The sequence below is a fragment of the Oryzias latipes genome, chromosome 7 (assembly GCF_053564925.1).
Source record: "Oryzias latipes strain Hd-rR chromosome 7, Olatipes_Hd-rR_3.1".
NCBI classification, from domain to species: domain Eukaryota; kingdom Metazoa; phylum Chordata; class Actinopteri; order Beloniformes; family Adrianichthyidae; genus Oryzias; species Oryzias latipes.
Window position 1 is genome coordinate 14,927,662 of NC_136243.1, and position 19,098 is coordinate 14,946,759.

General features: G+C 44.8%; 1 protein-coding gene across 2 annotated transcripts; it reads right to left on the reverse strand.

Moving 5' to 3' along the window:
- Nucleotides 1-13: 13 nt before the first annotated feature.
- LOC101170926 (PDZ domain-containing protein 4) lies at nucleotides 14-17,682 on the reverse strand. 2 transcript variants are annotated; one of them, XM_011477477.4, is made up of 8 exons: nucleotides 15,518-17,682; nucleotides 7,296-7,349; nucleotides 6,498-6,811; nucleotides 6,334-6,421; nucleotides 6,163-6,261; nucleotides 6,023-6,085; nucleotides 5,172-5,273; nucleotides 14-3,774 (listed from the first exon to the last, which is right to left on the reverse strand). In XM_011477477.4, the coding sequence occupies exons 1-8, from the start codon at nucleotides 15,575-15,577 to the stop codon at nucleotides 1,792-1,794; spliced, it is 2,763 nt and encodes a 920-aa protein (XP_011475779.1). In that variant the 5' UTR covers nucleotides 15,578-17,682; the 3' UTR covers nucleotides 14-1,791. The 2 variants fall into 2 exon arrangements, with proteins under 2 accessions (XP_011475779.1, XP_011475778.1); XM_011477476.4 differs by having other exon boundaries at nucleotides 6,163-6,421.
- Between the last annotated feature and the right edge of the window lie 1,416 nt (nucleotides 17,683-19,098).

The window sequence follows — 19,098 nt, forward strand, 5'->3', positions numbered from 1 at the left end:
CAGTGAGTCTGAATTTTCATGATCACAGCGTTTTATTTAGAAAAGCTTTGTAAAAGACAGACACAACATCACAATATTCAACAAGTACACCGTGAATCCTATGCTAGCAGATTGAGCAGAGTCGGACAACGATCACAGCGTGTTTAAAAGCCTTCAGTGGTTAGTGAAATAAAAAAAAACATGCAAGAGAGCCGAGAAAAGAGCAGCTTTCATCCAGAAGTGGTTTTTACGGTTGACCGTAAAGGGAGCACAAAGTAATTGGGGGGGGGGGGGGTTTGTCTGAATGGCTTTCACAGAGAAGACTTTGTTGCAGTTTATAATTTTACCAGCATTTTCAGGCAGATATGATCTGTCAAAACCTTTCAACTCTTTGTTGGTTCTTGCTGATTAAGATTAAAAATCCCTGCAACGTGTCTGCGGGATAACCATCGACTGTACAACAGAACTGGACTGAGTGAGTGTGATGTCACCCATAGAAAATGGCTTATAACCAGCTCCAAGCCAATGAAGTCTATTCAGTTGCCCCCCCCCCCCCCCCTTTTTTTTGGAGGGGGGGGGGGGGGGGATATGGACACCGCCATGTTGGAGCCAAACGATTTCAGTTTATTGTGTTTGGTCCAGATTGGGCTGAATCATTGTTTCTATGGCAACCACTCTGACCAATCAGGTACAAAGTTGTTGGAACTCCTCCCTGCCCCCCACCACCACTTGAAAGCTGACTAGAGAATCTGATGGATGTTTGATGTGAGGCCACATACTTTTATTGAGGCATCTGATTGGTCAGTTTATAACCTGGATACCTTGCATTACTAAAAAAAATAAAAATAGAATTATCAAGAATATGGAAAGAAAGTATCAGAATGAGAATGGCCATTCTGACAAATAGAATGAGTAATAGCAGTTTGTTTCTCCATAGAGGTCTATGGGATTTTGGAGGGAGGCGTCACTCATTCCAGTTCTCATATACAGTCAATAGATATTACCCTGCTTTCACCCAACAGTAGCTGGGATAGGCCCCAGCAACCCCATGACCCCAAAAGGAATTCTGTGGGTTTAGAAGGCGGGAAAAAGTGTTTTGAAGTGGCTTTTCAGGTTGCTGGTTCTGAACTTTTCCATTAAAGACAGTTCAAACCAGTTACTGCTGAATCGATAGCTCTTCCTTGAGTTTTTTTGGGGGTTAAAGTTAATGTGCTTGTATAAATTATTTCATTTGAAACCCAGTCTGTGCTTTTGCATTTCCTGTCTTAAACCTTGCTTTCTTTTTCATTTGTGCTGTACAGTCCGAAAGAAAGGCACCGCTCACCTCATTATTAAGTCAGACAATGACACAACAAAGGAGCAATTTTACACACACAGTTAAACAAAAGAAAACAAAAAAAGCTCTTATTTTGAAGGTGTGCTTCATCCACAGCCTCTTGTGGAGGCTGAAGGAACAGCTTTATGGCACAGGAGTGACTTTTCCCTTCATGGCATGGTTTCCAGGAAGAATTTCTCTTTTTCTTTTTCATGTAATCAAAGCCCACCGACATGAGGCGCTTTTTATTGTTGAGCTGGAGAACAGCAGGCAGGAGGAATAATTCTATTGCTACACATTTAAAATCCGTCTGTGCTTTTTCTTTGAGTCTGAACTGCTGCAGGTCAGGTCGTTTTTAACTCACTGCAACCTTATTTCTGTTGTCGGCGTCTAAAAGGTTATTTCAGTTTCCACAAACCGGAATCTGTGGATCTTTAAAGGTCAGTTTTTTTTAATTGCTTTTGTTGCATCGTTTACTCGCTAAATAAGTGTTTTTCTCAGACTGTGGTGACAGACAGCAGCGGGTTGTAGACCTTCTTCCCATCAGCAGACCTGCTCCCGTGAGCCAGCAACTCCTGGATGGTGATCCAGTTGTCCAGGATCCTGCGGCTGCGCTTCTTCATGCTCCTGCGGTGGCACAGCTCCAGGATGGTGGTGGGCTCCTGCTGCTGTGCGGCCCCTGCCGGCCCCCCACCGCTGCCGCCCTGCTCCCGCTCCCTGAGGCAGTCCAGGCGGCTCTGCATCATGAACTCCCGCCGCCGCCGCTGCTCCCGGGCCCTCAGCAGCTGCTGCTTGCGCTCCTCCTTGCTCCAGTAGCGGCCCATCTTCATCTCGCTGACGGCGTCGTCGTCAGTGGTCATGCCGCTGCGCTCCTCTCTGATCTTCATGGCCCTCGCCTTCAGCAGGCGGTCTCTCACGGGCCGCTTGGCCACATAGCGCGAGCCGTCGCTCCGGATCTTCACCTTCCATTCCATTCTGGGGGAGGCGGGCAGCAGCGAGGGCGGCAGAGATAAGGAGGCCACGTCTTTACAGGTGCTGCCCAAACTCATGGGGCTGGCGTCGCCTCCCATCTCTGTGGGCCCCTCTCTGAGTCCCACCAGGCAATCAGAGGTGGAAGGGGACCCCAGCTGCATGCAGCTGTGGTAACGCTGGGGGGGCTTCGCTTCCGCCTCCCGCCGGGACAGATACGGGCTGTTTTCTGCACTGCGCCCTCCAGCCATCTCGGGCATCCCACCAGCTGTGGGATTCCGCCTCACCCCTCCGTCTGACCCCCTCCTGGATCCCACATCCCGGGACAGGGACCTCACCTTCGATCCTGGACTGGAAGTCCTGGCTTCCCCTCGTCTGTGGGAGTGTGGGGAATAGGGTGTGCTCAGGTTTGCTGGTATCCCGTCCCCTCTCTTGACTCTGGTGCCCCTCTCCCTCTGTCTGGTTGGGGTTGGAGGCTGCACCCCCGCAGGAAGAGGAGGCTCTCCTCCTTCCAGACTTTGGGTGGAAGGTGACGGGTGCTGTTCGTTGACCAGAGGGGTGCTCCTGCAGCTCTCTCCTCCAGTGTTGTAGGCACTGGTGCTGTCCTTGTCGGAGCGGTCCCTCTCTGGAAGCTCATTGATGTCTGAAAGAGCGTGGTGACACGATTCCGAGGAGCCGTTCATCTCCAGGCGTCCTCCTGCGGCCCCCGGGCCCGCCGCGTTCTTGTCCTCGTGGGGCCACGCCTTCATGCAGCGCTCCCTCAGCTGCTGCATCTTCTGGGCCCTCAGGATGTTGCGACACTTGAATTCCAGGTGGCGCATTTCCTCCTCCAGCAGAGCCATCTCGTGCTGCGTCAGGCTCTCGTTCCTGTTTTCATCCAGCGAGATGCCTCCTTCTTCTGGCGCCTGAACATTACTGTTGTTCTCGTAGAAGCACTTGATTTCCAGGAGCTCTTTGTACCTCTCACACTCTTCCTCCGTCAGCCCAGGCATCATCATCCTCACAGGATCGGCCATGTAGGCCCTCTCCAGGCGCTCCACCTGCTCCACGCCTCCGTTGAAAGAGTCCAGACCCAGAAGAGAGTCTGAGCTGAACTGGAGGTCTTGAGAGAGCAGCAAAGGCGGAGTGCTGCCTCTGCTGGACAGGAACCTGCGCATACTGCCCGGCGTGTTTGTTGCATTAGTGTTGGAGGCGCTGGTGTGATCGTCCCCCAGGAGGTCATGCTCTGAAGACTCCTCGTAGCGCGTGCTCTCATCTGTGCGCCCGACGCCGCTGTCCAGCTCCTGGCTGTTGCTGAGGACTGTCTGGAGCAAATCTGGGGAGTTCCTGTTCACTGGGAGACCATGGCTGCGGAACGCTCCCCCAGCAGCAGCAGCAGCAGCAGCAGCAGTGAGGGCAGGTCCAGCACCCAGGATGGCGGAGCTGCTCCTCATGCTGTGGCTGTTGCTCAGGTGCACCTCAGCTTCCTCTGCATCCAGCTCCAACTCATCTGGATCCAACTGGGTGTCGTTCTAACAGGAACCAGGGACATGAGGAAGAGTTCAAGTCAGTGAAGAGGAGTAAGAAAGGTTTATGAGCACAATATAATGTCATCTGTATAACAGATAGATCAAAAATATTTTTTGAATAGATTCAAAACTATCTGATTCTTACATATTTTTAAAAGTAGGTAAACCAAACCCCAAATGCATAACAAACCAGAGAAAGAAAAACGAAAAACTGTTGCCCAGAAAAACGGGCAACAGTTTTCTGCCTGCAAACACTTGAGCTTTTCTCTTCTCTGCCACTAGGTGGAGACATTGCTCTACAGGATCGCCTCTTTATCACTTTATTGAAATTTGATAACTAGAATAAAAGAGGTTTTTTTTATTTCCACCATTATTTGGTGGAAAAGATTAGAAGCGTACATAGTAAAATTGAAAGGTTATTTATTAATATTCATGAAAAATTGTTTTTGTTTCAGTTTGGTTTTCATCAAAAAAGATAATCAAATATAATGGAAATTGATTTCAGCAGCTCTCCCTCCTCTCCCTCCTTGCATATGCAGCACAGATGGTTTGTTTTCCTGCATGCAGACTGTGAGAAAAGGCGTTTTCTATTTTATTCTTTCTATTTTTTTTAACTGAGCCCCTCAGTCCTCCGTTTCCATCCCCATAAGACAACAGATCAGACTTTAATCTTGGCTGGTGTGTTTTGCCCCTCATGATTCTCCTTCCTCCCCTCTTCCTCCTGCTCTCCCTGGGTGGAATCTTAATGCGAAATAACGCCTTGGTAAAATAAATCTTGTCAGCCTTTTTTTTTTCCTGTTACCTACTTGTGCTCACATTTTCAAACACAAGGGCACATTCAAAAAAAAGAAAAAAAAGAAAGAGGAGAGGCTATTTGTGCATGTTCGTCTTTGACCTAGACTGTTTTTAATGAGTGCCCTTTAAATCTGCCCTGTAGCCCAGAAAGAATACAGATTTCTCTATAAAATGTCTGAGCTGCATAGCGCTCTAACGATGTGCAATGAAAAGCCCATTCAGTGGGTCAAAGGTGGGGGTTTATGGGTATTTTGGATGTGTTGCATAGGTTCTCGTATTTCTTAGCAGTGACCTTGAGGAGAAATAAAAAAAAACATGAACACTGTGGTTACTGTGAGCCTCTTTGTGCCATCTCTTCTATTATGTTTTTTATCCCATCTTGCTTTGATCGGACAGGACGGAGCACATGTCCCCTTTGTCCCGCTCCCTTTCTCTGTGGCCATATTTTTTTTCCCTCCCCACTGAGTAATGCCCGTATCTCACAAGGTAAACTCATTTAGCTTCTTTGCACACACTGAGATAGATGGAGCTGGATGTCTTTTTAGGTCGGTATTTAAACGGAGCCTCCCAGCACACTCCCTGAAGGCCTCGCACAATTTCCTCACCTCGATCTCGGGCCTGGCGAGAAGCAGGGAGACATTAGTGCTGTCCTCCCTGGTGAGAATAGCTACCGCCTCCTCTCTGTTCTGGATGTCCACTCCATTAATCTGAGACAGACGAAAGAGGATGAGCTTCGGAGCTTATGCCAGAGAACACTTATTCCTCTGGACACCTCGGGTTTTTCCTTTCAGCTCAGTACCAATAAATCCCTGTAAATCCATTGTAAACAATGTTTTATCTAATAAATCCTTTTCCTGATTTCCTTGCAGCAACATTGGAAGAATAAAAAGTAGGGGTGTAAGGATTCATTTTAACAACGATTTGATTCATATCATAATTAGTGGTTGCTGATGCGATTCATTGTCGAAAGTGGTTCATTTTGAACGATCCAATTCACTGACCTAAAATCAATCCAGGACATCTTTAGCCCAAAATTCAGACTCAGAGATAAATACCTGGGTACTGAACAGAGCAGGTGAAGTTTTCCAGATCCTTGTATTTCTTGCCAGGTAATCAAGTGTACATTAAATATGTGTGCAAAGTAACAAGTAAACAAGAATTCGTTGCAAATAATTTCACACTTTAGTTTCATAAAGTTAAGCCCACTGTTTTTTTCCCACTTAAAATGAAAAAAAAAATTGTTTTTACATTGTAGTAAATATACCATAATCCAAATGCTATTTTCCAAGATCGATAATAATCAATTTATTTCAGTTTGAAATGATGTTATAATGCTATAGGTTGATTTGATTCATAACTTGCTTCAGACATATCGATCCAATTGGATTGTAGGAAAATAAATCGATGCGTCAATAAGTTGATTAATCGTTACACCCCTAATAAAAAGTCAGGACACCTTCAGAATTCTGTCTCCTTTGCGGATTCGACCGTCCATTGCTGCAATGCTGTTTGGGTTCACCTAGAAAAGGAGAAATCCCATAGAAAATCATTGAGGAGCTGAGAAAAAGGCACTCAGAGGATGACTGACTACTCTACCTCTCCAACATAGATCCCAAGGTCCTCCTCATCATCAGTCCTGTAGCACACTGTCAGGCCGAGTTTGTCCTGCTGCCGAGACTTGTACAGCTCCACCTCCTTGTAGCAGTTGGAGAAATGTTCATGGATGTCAATGACAGACAGCAGAGGGGTATCTTTGGGAGCTCTCACCTCGTACTCCAGCTCATCCTGCCTGTCCACTTCATGCTGAGTCACGTCAAAGTAGTCGGTGGGGTCGTAGTACACGGGCTCGGTAAAGCTGAGGGCAGTCATGGGGGGAGCAGTGAGTGGAGAACACAGCAGAACATCTCTAATTGGAGGAGGCTCACACTCACATCTCATTGAGGAGATACGGCTCCAGTAGGGGAGGCAGCGGAGGGGAAGGAGGAGGGTGGGGCGGGGGTGGAGCTCCACACGGATGCTGGTTGCCCTTGCCCAGAGTTAACATATGCTGGAAGCTGATGTCTGTTTGGGTGCAGCTGTCCACACAGTCAGCCATGCCCATGGTCACCATGCCCATGGTCACTCCAGGACCTCCAGCTGGGCCGGGCCGTCTGCGGGACCCTCGCCTCAGGAGGTTGGACAGAACAGGGTCCCGTATGTCCAGGATGGGATCCCCAGAACGCCGAGGTGGCTCCTTCCCATTAACCTGGAGGTGAAGAAAACATCTTGTTATTTGGAATTAGGAATAAAAAGAAGATAACGAGTTTTTCATAAACACTGCAAATACAGAATCTTCGGAAAGTTTAAAAACCTCATTTTCTGTCTTTTAAGAAAAATAGTCTTATTAAGAAGGTTTTTACATAGCAAAATAATCTTGATTTGAGAAAACACGACCAATTTTTTTTTCCTTCTTTGTAAGACCATTTTTCTTATCCCATTGACAGATCATTTTGCTTTTTAAACGTTAAATATTTTTGAGTTATTTCTAGGGGGGGCTTTGTTTTGCAGTGAATACTGTACATGGCAGCTATTAAGACCTCAAGAAAACAAAGCTACACAAAATAACATTTAAAAAAATATCAGAGAAGTACACAAAATTGTGATGACACACAAATGAGCAGATTAAAGAAATATTTTGATAAAAAGCTTTGATTTGACAGAGACTGAAGCTGAAAGTGTCATGCAGAGACCTTAAATCGACCGTCGGCATCAAGAGAGCACAGCATGTTGCCTATGTGACCCTTCTGTGGAAAAAGAACAACATTTTTTAATTAGAAATATAACGTTAATACAAACATTTCCACAACTTCTAAAACTATATTTAAAGCGTTTTTCTCTCATATGAATCATTTAAAAGTTGTGTAATAATCTGAGCATTAACCCCTTGCATTAACCAAACCACTTCAGCCCCAAAATGAGCTTTAATTAGCATCTACTTGAAAGCAAAAACAAGTGATTTTATTTTCTTCATAACTGGAAATAAATTAAAGTGTCAATGGGTAAACTGCATTGAACTGAAATTTGTTCTAAGAATGACTATTTCTTTTTCTGTGAATGAATCTTTGCTGTTGAATTTTATGCTATTTGTTATTCTTTATTCTTTTTTTTCCCCTTCTTTCAAACCATTTCTGAATATTGGGGCATGTTTGAGGTTGGGTTGCATCACCTGCTCTTCCAGCAGCACAAACACAATCATTTTGAAACTGTAAACAGTTCTCGATTCTCTTTTATGAAACTCAATCATTGTGGGCTTCATTAAATGTGACATTTAAAGTAAAAATCCTAATAATAAAAAAGTCAGGCTTTGCTGCTGTTTCGTGCAGTTTGGCATCAGTCACAGGAAAATAAAAAAGTTAGCATGCTCCAAGAAGACAGAAACACTGGTTTTCCCCCCTTTCTTTTTTATTTTCTTTCATGTTTCAGGTTTTTACGGTGGAACCAAAGGGACACGGTGTGGCTGGATCTCGCCTTGATATGGTTGGAACTCGCATTTGGTGGCGCGTTCAAACCCCTTGAGGACTTTAAAGATCAAGACCTTTGAAAATTGGCTCTCAGATTGAACTTTTATGCTGAAATTTCTCCACAAAAGCGATTTTGCACAGAGCTGTGGACTTGTAACGACGTGGAACCGCTCCACATCTCTCCTCAGCTTGACTCTACATCTTAACCCTGTTGTCACACTGACCCACTTTACGTGTTGTGGGTGTGACACACCTTGATATGTTAAGCGGTAAAGCATGTTAAACTTTAAAAATTGGATTTTTAAATTCCAGCTCCTTTGCTTCTCTGTTTGCCTACAGCCTGACTCCTACTGTTGCATCATTTGTTTAAACTGCCATGTTTCTTCACCTTCAACTTCTGCTGCCTTTGATGTCCCTGAATTTCAGACAAACACGCAGCAACATAATGATGCGCGTGTGGCAGTCTGGGTTTCAAGGCGTTACTGAGCCAGACAGTCTTTGTATAGATTCACTCAGCCGATGACCTTGGCTGTCTAACCACTCTGCATCTTTCCCAAGCAGCTTCTCCCTCTTGCTTCCTCCATGGTGCCGTGTCCCTCTCCAGTAATTGCATGTCAAATCAATGTTCTCTTGTGCAGCCGAGCACAAAAACTTTCCTGCTTCACATCCAGCTCCAGCTCTCACAGCTTCTACTTTTCAATATTTTTTTTTTCTTTTGCATTTGGATCTACCCGACACCACAGCACACTGCATGACTATGCCTCTAGTCTGCTCATTTCTTCAAATCTGATTTTCCCCTTCTCCCTCTGTTTCTATCCCATCACCCTCTCCTGTTTTTTTCTGCTTTCCTCTTGCTGTGCTGCCTCAGCAGTTCTGTCTTCTGTGTCCCCTCCCTGAAGGGAACAGCTCACCCTCCCCTATTTCTATCTTTCAGCCGCTCCGTCGGTTTGTGGGCTCGTCCCTCCTCACATTAATGTTCCTTCATAAATCTTGTCTTCTCCCTTGATGAGATTTTTTTTTCACAACTGTTCGACGAACGCAGAATTAAGACTGATGTTTGCAAGTTCTGCAATGTGCTTGAATTCATTTTAATTTTTTTTTCTTGTGTGTTGTTCACCCTGCAGCTCCTAAGTGAGCTGATGAGTGACAGGTTTGAATACTGATGGAAAGCACCTCTCATTAATTATCAATGAGAGGTGCTGAGATTGCTTTGAAGATGACTTCATGCAGGATAATGGTTGCTCTCACTCCGACAGCTTTTTGGCCTGTACTTGGTGGAGCATCCATTACACTCTTAGCATTTGATGTTTTCCATTATCTCTGGGTTAGTAGGTCAATACATACGTCTGCCATTTATAAGCTGCAGAAGTTGTGTCACTTATGAACTCTCGTCCCCCTCCCTCATTCTCTATCATTACACTACCCAAACGTCTCTGAGATGAAATCAAAATTCAGCAAAGCGCTCCAGAATTGAAAGCGTGGGGTGGTGGTGGTGTCAGCGGCGGCTTTGGAAACAAGAGAGGGGATGATGTGGATGGAGATGAAAGAGATGCAAACAGTTCAGAGTGTGAGGGGAGAAAGCAAAGCAGGAGATGCACCAGACAAGAAGTCAGGAGGAGGAGGAGGAGGAACGGAGCTGAGGAGAGGGCTGTGGACGTCGAAGGATCTGGAAAACTTGCTTTCAAGGAAGTGAATGTAAACACGGCGTGTGTCCTGAATGCATGTAAACAGACACACCAAAGGGACTCCTGGGGAATCATTAAGTGGCTGCTGCATAATTAGTTTTTATTTGAATGTTCTTTAAAGGGCAAATGAATCATGAAAGGAAAAGATGAAAAAGAGACCACAGCAGCAGCAGAGATGTCACACAGGGCAGGTAAAAAACAACGCAATCGCAGCTCCAGCAGCACTTTGTTTCACCTCCTCAGCATCTGAATCTGCACGCCCGACATATTGAATTCCACTTGTTTCACGATCGATTTTCCTCTCTTTCACTTTGAGGCTTCGCCCATCTCCTCGTTAGGAAAATCAATTAATCTGGAGGCAAAGCTGACCCTCTCTTTCAGACACCTCAGATTGTTAGACAGCAGGGATTGTTTTCTTTGTGCTAAAAGGTTTGAAAATATGCGCGAAACAGGTTTCAGTCCAGGGAATATTTATGATCTGTCAAAACAGAAAAGCAAAGCCAGAGACGGGCTGAAAGTTCCTGATCCTGACAGGAGACCAGCAGGAGAAAGATCAAAACCAAGACTTCAAGGTAAATTGTAACAACATCTTTGAGACGTTGTAATTATTGTGTCTTAAATTATCATCGCTCCAGTTTAATCATACAAACCTGTTGGCTCTACCCCCCCCTAAGCAGGCCCTTTGTCCCATAATATGAAGTCAACAAGAGAACAGCAGGAACCCCTTTCATTTGTGCACACACTCACACACAGCCCTCCAGCACCTCAAAATTACAAAAGCTTTCAATCCAAACCGCTTTTAAATGCTTTTATTATATTTAATGTTATGTTTTTGTTGCTTTTGGTTTTTTAATGCTTAAGCACCTTTTTATTTTTAATGATTAAAGACTTGCTCCTGTGAAAATTGTGGTTTATTGTGGTTTTAACGTGTTCATGAGGAACTTCTTTGATGATGGAGGACATGGGTACGAAAAATTTAGCTTTCTGAGTATTTCTTTATTTATCGTTGTAAATCAGTAGCAGATTAAAAAATGCAGTTGGAAAAAGGGCTTATTTGTGACGTCAAAGATACGTTGGGCAGGCCTCAAGCTCCCTGCTCCGCTTCATTCTGATGCCTCCACTTTCAAAGAGATTTATGGTCATTTGGACAGCTCACACTGACACACAGAATTTGTGTTCCAGTACAACCCGACAGTCCTCAGAGGGGAGGCTGGTTAACCGGCATTGAGGCCTGGGGAGGTTAGGACCCCCGAATTCAAAATTTGGCTAGTCTCAAGAAACTAAAAAACTGGAGAGACCAAAAATCGCTAGATACCAGAAAGGTTGAGTGACAAAAAACAAAGTGGCCAGTCTTAAGAAACTACAGAAAGAAAGTTGAGGGACCAAACACGCAAGAAATCAAAAGATTGAGGGCTTTAGGTTAACCATGGTGAATTGAATAAACACGTAAGATAATACAGGCTCTGCAGTGTTGTGTATTCTTTTTTGGTGTATTCTGTTTTGGTGTGAATGAATTGCACGGTTGTGTGTGTGAGTGTGGAAGCCCCATCTTTGTTCTGAAGCAGTAGCCCTGCTGGAAACCTGACGGTGTCAACACAAGGCAGGGGTCTGTTGAAGTAGGAACACGAACCTCTGGGTTAGGATATAGTATTGATAAACACATCAACACTACGGTTGAATAATGTAGGCTACATAAGACGAAAGGAGAATTTGACAGGGAAACTCGTGATGATGGTTGAGGCCCAGATGGGCCATGGAGAAGCGTGCGGGTGCAGTTTTTAGAAGAATGAAAAATGGTGGTCTCAGCTGGTGATGTGGTGGCAAAGTGCAGAACATATGATGAGGTGTACTCTTACTGGTCTTTAGATATTCCCTCTGGACCTCCACAGGGTGCCTGTGGATCAATCCAAGAGTGCAGCTGCGAGGGGCATCTTCAATGCGCAGTACGGGGGGTGAGTAGTAGGATTGCAGAGGTCAAGAAGGGATGAGCAGCAAGTTTCAACCTTTGCACACAGCTGTTGTTTACACTCTGTAGAAGTGAAGGTGTTTTGGTAAAGCCAAAGGCAGCAGCCCTCAGCTCATGAAGGGAGTCTGATCAAATAAAACTCTTCCGGGCACCAGCAGTTGTTTGTCCTGCTGGTTGAGTTCTTGACTGGTCGTGTAGATTTTGATCCAAAAGTGGGCATTTAGACCAGTCTTCCCTCAATTCAGGAAGAAACATGCTCAAAGTTGGCATCCATGTTCCGCACTAGTTCAACTTAAGCAGGTTCCACACCCTGCTTAAGTGGGCAAGACAAGCACATAGCTTTTGATCCGCTTAAAAAAGTTTCTCGCTGTGAGACTCTACTCCCCGAAGGATCTTTCCACAAAGCTCGGACAGGTCGCCTCTCTCCGTCTTCTGCTCCCAGACTGCCCCATAAATCAGATATCCTCAGATTCCAAATTAGGAGGAATCCAATTATCAGACATCTGAACAGATGCATATCTTCAATGTTTTCCACAGACAATTGGGGCAGACAAACCAGCCTACACTCGCCCCACAGATTGTTGGTGTATCCAGCAGCATTGGGCTCCGTCTGGGCAGGAAGGGTCCCCTTTCCTGATCCTTTAGTGTGGAGAAAACTTTGTCGATTGAATTCAGAGACCAGCTGATCAGATCCTCATTCAGAGTGCAAAAAAACAGAATACAAATAGATCCATGTACGTCTTTATTTTCTTCGTCCAAGGTGGCAACAGGATCAAAAACGTGCGACTGGAAGGCTCCAGTGTTGTTCACCATTTTTGCTACACCAGTAATGTTAGGTTGTGGTTGTGAAAAGATGTAAGCTAGCAGCATGAGAGTGCAAACAGATAAATGACGGGATGGAGGATGGACTTACTCCGCGCCCAACACTCAGAGGGGAATTTACAAGAAACTCCTGCAGAAACCATGTTAAAGAAAACAACTTTTTTTCTCCTAAAAACGGCAGGATCATTATTTAAAAGACCACTGGGAATACTTTTAAAACAGATCAAAAGATGATCGGAGTGGGACTTTCTGGCAAGGTGGTCGACTTATGGGTGAAAAATGATGACAGCAATAGCGTTTGTACATCCACCTGTTTTTGTCCTTAACAGAAACTTTGAATACTCATCATAAACCATCTAAAGACCCACTGGTGACTGTGGTTGTTTTTGCACACCCTGCAGTTTGGGGGGAAATGTTCCTTCCCCCCACCCTCACCCACGCCCCAGAGCAGCATTTATCCTGGAAATGCAATATTCCTGAAAATATTCATGGTATGATAAAGGGGTTGAATTAATCGCAACACACATGGAGCAAAATAAGTCAGGTGTTGCTGCAAAAATCATTTCCAGAAGAACCACAGCAGAGAGGAAAATATAAGAGCAGATTTTTCTAGGGGGGGGGGGGGGGGGTATGACAGAGTATAATGCAAATCTCTGTTTATAAATTGATCTGTGTGTGACATTCACTCACTTCACCCTCTGTGTTTGTTGTTTGTAGGTCAGCTGTGTGTATTGATCAGGATGATTTTTTTTTTGCCCCATTGAATGTCAGCATGTTTTCTCTGTCACTGTGAAGTACATCACATTAGGTTTGTTTAATGACGCCTGTTGCCATGGAAACAGGCTCCTGCCTTACAGTGACTGAGAAGAGAAAAAGAAGGGAGCGGCCCCAGGGCAGTGGTGGTGGGGGTGGGGGGTGGGGGTACATTTCCACTGTGTGTGTATATGCATGTGTGTGTAAGGAGGCCGTCGGGTAATCTGGAAGAAGTGTGTACATTTAACACGTAGCTCACACAGATTCTCAGTCTTAATTTATGGCTCAATGGCAACATTACCTTTAACTCTGGGCCATAGGAGGAAATATTGATTAAAACCATGCCGTGGGGTGTGTACCAAGCAGTAGTGTGAAACATATGTGTCGCTAAGGCCCGATTTATAATGCATGAGTTCTACTCCTTTGGCAAAAGAGGCAAAAGTATTTAGATATAATTAAAGGGAACGGCGTGATTTTATAGCACATTATGGCCTGGAGCTGTTTTATGCTGCCTTCAGTGTCTGAAAGCAGAGTCTGGCTAATTCCAAGTTGTAATTTCAAATGTTACTTAAAGGAAAACAGCCTCAAATCTCTTCAGGGGAAATAAAGTGAAAAGCATGAAAATGAATTGAAATGGAGGGTAGAAGAGCATTTAATTATGCATACCTGCTGCAGGTGCTTTCAATGCTTCCCTTCGTTCATGCTTTTTTTTGAGCTCAGGTTTTTACAAATAAACTCCACCTCTGTGTGGCTTTTTAAACGTATTTTTGTGTTTATTCTCTGCACTTCCCTTATGGGTCCCTCAGGAGTCATTATGTATTATTGCACGCTTGCGCCAGCGGCTCCTTTCTCGGTTTTGCTCTGCTGTTGGCATTTGCTCCTCGGCTTCCAGGGGCAGGTGCGGTTTCGTATGTACAAGACCAAATGAGATTGTAGTCTCTGTTTACAAATCATGACAGCACAATGCAGCTTCCTAGACCTCCACAAGACATTCTTCCTAATCATTACACAGCTTTCCCGGCTGCCACACCGCTCACAAACACACCTGGTAACTGAGTGCATGGGACTGTCAAAGCAGAATATGACAGACTTGACACATAAACCTTTACAGAGGTCTGACCTCAGCCCTGGTTTCTATTACAGATGACTCCAGGTTTGTGCTCTTTTTACTGTTAGATATGATCACAAACATAAACATTTTACATGCTCACTCTTACTACAAGAAGTGTACTCAAATTTGAGAAAAATCAAACAAAACATTAAAATAGAAATCCTTGATTTCTGGTTCCATTTCCATAATTATGCTCCTTTTCTCCCCGCCATTTCCATATCTCTGATTGGACTTGGGCTCTTTTTGTTCTCCCCCTCTCTTGGCATCTCCTCTGGCACCAGATGCAGCTTGGTTAACTGACCCAGACTTGAACAGGCTGTGCAGACACAGCTGAGGCCCCTGGTGCCACAGATGCTGAAAGTGTTGCATTCGCAAGGCTGCTAAGCATTTTTAATGCTTACGAAGCACAGGGCTCGTTTTGGCTTCTATGTGCATCATCTAGTGCCCGGAAAGTGTCTTCTGTCCAGACCACACCGATATAAAGGCTTGCTAACATGTTGTCTATGGTCCCGGTTGGCAGGTGGTGCTGAGGCAGTAACCGTGGCAACCCTTCTCCACACTTAAACCCAGTTTAACAACCCATCCATCCTTTCTGTCTCTACAGCTCTGCACCACAAGTCCACTTTTGCTCTGATTGAATGTCATCAAAGCTACTGAGAAGCATCATTACAGTAGTTATCATTAAGGAGCCAATTAGTGCACAAAAGATGCATTCTTTGGCTACATGAGTGATATGATGTGGAATTTATATTTGTCTTTTTAATTGGTTAAATTTAATATTTGTCTCTTTGCATATTTTGCTTATGATAGTTGATTAAAATAATGTATAAATTAACTGATTCCATTTTTATTTACCCGATTTTATGTCATTTTTACAATGTCTGTTCACTTGATGTACAAAAACGTTTTTCTCAAACTTATTTAACAAATCAGCTGGTTGTTTTTTAAAGACTTTTTAATTCAAATAAAATTTAGACCAAATCAAAATTAATTTAATAGGAATAAAAGGTAAGTGTTTGTTCTGAGTTTCTGCTATGGCAAGAAATATTGACATTAGTGCCGTGAGAGAAAGGAGGGAGCAGAAAAAAGGAAAGAGAGGAGACAGAGTGCTCACCTGGAACATCACCCTGTATTGTTCCTCGGGTTTCTGAACCACACACATGTTGCACCCCATGGTAACTCCTGACGGGGTGCAGGACTGTGCAGGTCCAACCGCTAATGACCAGTTCTCAAGTAAGGATTCTTTGTCTGTGGCGGCGTGGGAGCCCCACCCTCATTCGCAGGCGTTGTGGTGTTCAAAGCGGGTCCTCTTTGAGGTATCATGCATCACATCCCGGGCAAATATGAGCCGGCTGCATCTCTGTTCCTTTGTCTGGTGTTGTGCTCACAAATGAAATGTTGCTAAACCTGCAATAAACTCACATTTGAAGTGTGATTTCTAAGAAAATCTCAGGAAAGGCCTAAAACAGAATGTCCTGCTACTTTGTGCTTTATTGATACATCAAAGCATCTGCTTCAGACAGCTCCATGCTTATCCGATTGACACGGAGAGGAGTTGCAAAGCTCATAAAGCTGCAGGATGCTTCACATTTAAAGACTGGAAAAGACTCCTGAACTCACATCTGTTTCTTCAGGACTTCCCTTTCTGTCAGCTTCTCTCTCAGCCCTTTTCTGTACGTTTGCCAAAGTGACACTAAGAAATTACTGAAAGCCCCGTCAGCACCCTCTCCTGCCTCATCTGTCATCTACCCCACATTCAATGCGTGTTCCAAGCTGTTTGTGATTGTAGCTGCAGCAAAACTTACTGTGTGCAGAGGACCGGTTCTACAGGGGCATGACACCGCCAGCCAAAACCGCTCAGACCTCTGCAGCTGAGATAACACCGCCAGAGGTGTCTCAGCAGGGGGCAACACAACTACAAGCTTTACATCACAAACACTCTCACTTGCAGCTCTGCAGAACTGCAGTAAGAGTAAAATTTCACAAAATTACAGAAAATTGAAATGCTACACAAAAAAACTGGAAGGAAGTTCATTCAGCAACTTCCTGTTGTCAGATACGATCACATGTTCAGACTATTGATCCGCAGACACAGCAAACTCACCGCTGGACTTCTCTGAGGGGAAACATGGTGGATTATGACCAAACTGATGACCCCAAGCTCTGATAAGACAGCACACTATTCAATTATAAACTTATAGATAAGTTGTGCCACATAGAGGATTCTTGTCCTTAAAAACATTTTCCCTTTCCTCAAAACTTTCAACGCCACGGTGAAGCTCTCCTCACAGCCTGAGTCTATTCATATAGAACCCAGTTTATTCCAAGCTAAATCTGTCACAGTTAACATGAACTGGAGGGAAACTGAGTCACCTGCTCGCCTTCTGTGTCTCATCTTGTCAGTTGAACCTTAATCTTTAATCCTCCAGAGCGCGGTCGGATAGCTTGAGAGTTTTTGGTCCATCGACAAGGTTTTGAAGCTAATCCTCATTCAAGGCTTCACTACACCTGCGTCCTGTCTGGAGGCTGCTAAGCCACCTACACAAACGCGCACACGCATTAAGACTGCATCCACCTAATGTGGAGAATGATAACTTGAGGAGAAAACAAGCTGCCTTGGAGATCATGCAGCCAATCATGCTGCAGTGAGGTGTCAGACCGGTCTCAGCAGGCAGGTGTGCTCCAACTGTCATCCCTTCTCTCCTTCTATGTTCACCCCTATCGCCTGTCAGCTCTACACATGCTTGCTGCAGTGTGAGCATTCGATGGTCCCCCCCATGCCTCAGCTGGTGGGGTATGTAGCTGTCCGGATGCGTTGAAAACACACGCGTAAAAGTTAGTCCATCTTCGGCTGGAGGCAGAAAAATAGAAAAGTGTGAGGAATGAGCATGTCCCGTTTTATTCCTCCCTTTGTCTCTCTTTCATGCTATGAACAAATATCCACAAAAGGGTGTTTCCATGTGAGGGAAGCAATGTAGACCATTGTGAGTATTCCAGGTGGCTGGACTGATGAGCAGCGCTTGTCTCAGGTCAGTGATGAATCCTCACCAGGAGCGGAGGCTGATTGGAGGATACTTCTTGCCTTCTCCCCTTGGGTATGACGGCAAAGTGCTCCCCCCTCTGCAGTGGAGGTGGTGGTGGTGGGGGGGGTGAGTGCACAAAAGGCAGTTGCATTGGAGCTCAGCAAATCTGCCCGCTGCACTACAACTAAATCTCACGCAGAAGGATTTCTCTCTTGCTGTGTTGTCTTTTTCCCTCCACCCTTTTTTTCTTTTCCTCATTCAGGGTTGGGCTACTGCATCCTCTCTAGTCCCCCCATCATTTTTACCCTCCCTCCTCTCTTTTGCCTCTCTCTGCTTGTCTGCAGGCAAGGGAGCAGGCACTAGAGAGGTCTGTGCATGCAGGACAAGGCGACATAACAAGCAGAGCTTCATAAAAGTGAATGAAATATCAAGGCTCTTTTTTCTGAGACAGCCTCATCCATCTTGTGTCATTTAAGTAATTCACTTTGTGCTTGTGATTTTTTATGAGATCCTTTGAGGACAAAAAAAAAGGATGATTGCAAATTTTCATAGCAAGAGGGGAAAAAAAACTGCCCACAGCAGGTAGAGCTCATGACTGGCTGTGCATTTAGATGAGGAGCTGCGCTAAAACAAGTATGATCGGGAAAGGAGCAGCAGGAGAAGAGGAGAAACAAGTGAATAACAGGTGTGACTAGATAGATGGAAAGATGCAGAAGAGAGCCAAGAGAAAAAATGCAAATGACTGTGTGGGAGAGCAGAGGAGGAGTGAGGATGGGGAGAAGAAAAAGACTTTTCTGCAGTAATCAAAATGACCCGCTGAGGTATAGAGGGTGCAAATCTGCCATATGGGGAGTATTCATTTTACATTTCTACCCAGACTGGCAGGTAATTGTTGGTAGAATCTTCTCTGCAGACACACTCAGAACATTAATTTTCCATTTAAACTTCCATTTCACTGGCACTCTCTCTGTGGTGCTGTTGCCAAACAGGGGGTGAAGTCTGAGGAGCATTTCGTCAGCATTCCTCTCCGTGCCGTATCAGTTTTCTGAAATAAAAATCAGTCGAGAATTTTGTGTCTTGGTTACGCATCTCAAGTGTTTGTCTCCCTCACACACACAAATCTTCCCTTGATGGCTTCTGCGAGCCACGGATGAAGCAGGATTTCACGGTGGCTATGTGAGGATCAACAAGGTTGCACGTCTTTCACCACCTCTCCCCATGTCGCCTCTGATACTGAATGCAGCTCACACAAGCAGGCCTCTAGGTTTTCTCAGTCCAACGCCTTTAGAGCACAAAAGGTCAGCCTGTCATCCTATTATAGTTGGGGCAGAGATGAGAAAAAAGCAGGGACTGTGGATATTGGACTCTCCTGTCCAACATTGGGATCTGTTTTTATCTTAAGACTCCCTCCAATCATACTTTGACTGTGCTGTTTTTAGCCAAAGTAAAAAAAAAAAACTAGTTTTCTAGAACGTAGTTTCTGCAGAGCAGCAGTAGTTCATTACCATTTGCCTGTGAGTTGTGGGCAGGACTGTTACCACAGAGAAAGCCTGTCCCCATTCCCCATTTCCCGTCATCTATCTGTTTGACACACTTTTCTGCTAGCTTACAGCCCCTCACAACTTTAACCCAACATTACCAGTGCATAAGATTGGAGCAAAGCAGGGAGCTT

Coding starts and splice junctions, on each gene's coding strand:
- LOC101170926 (XM_011477476.4), bottom strand. CDS start 15,577: ATGGGGTGCAACATGTGTGTGGTTCAGAAACCCGAGGAACAATACAGG. Junction 6,086..6,162: donor TTGGGATCTATGTTGGAGAG/GTAGAGTAGTCA, acceptor CTCCTTTTCTAG/GTGAACCCAAACAGCATTGC. Junction 3,775..5,171: donor TCGCCAGGCCCGAGATCGAG/GTGAGGAAATTG, acceptor GGTTCCTGTTAG/AACGACACCCAGTTGGATCC.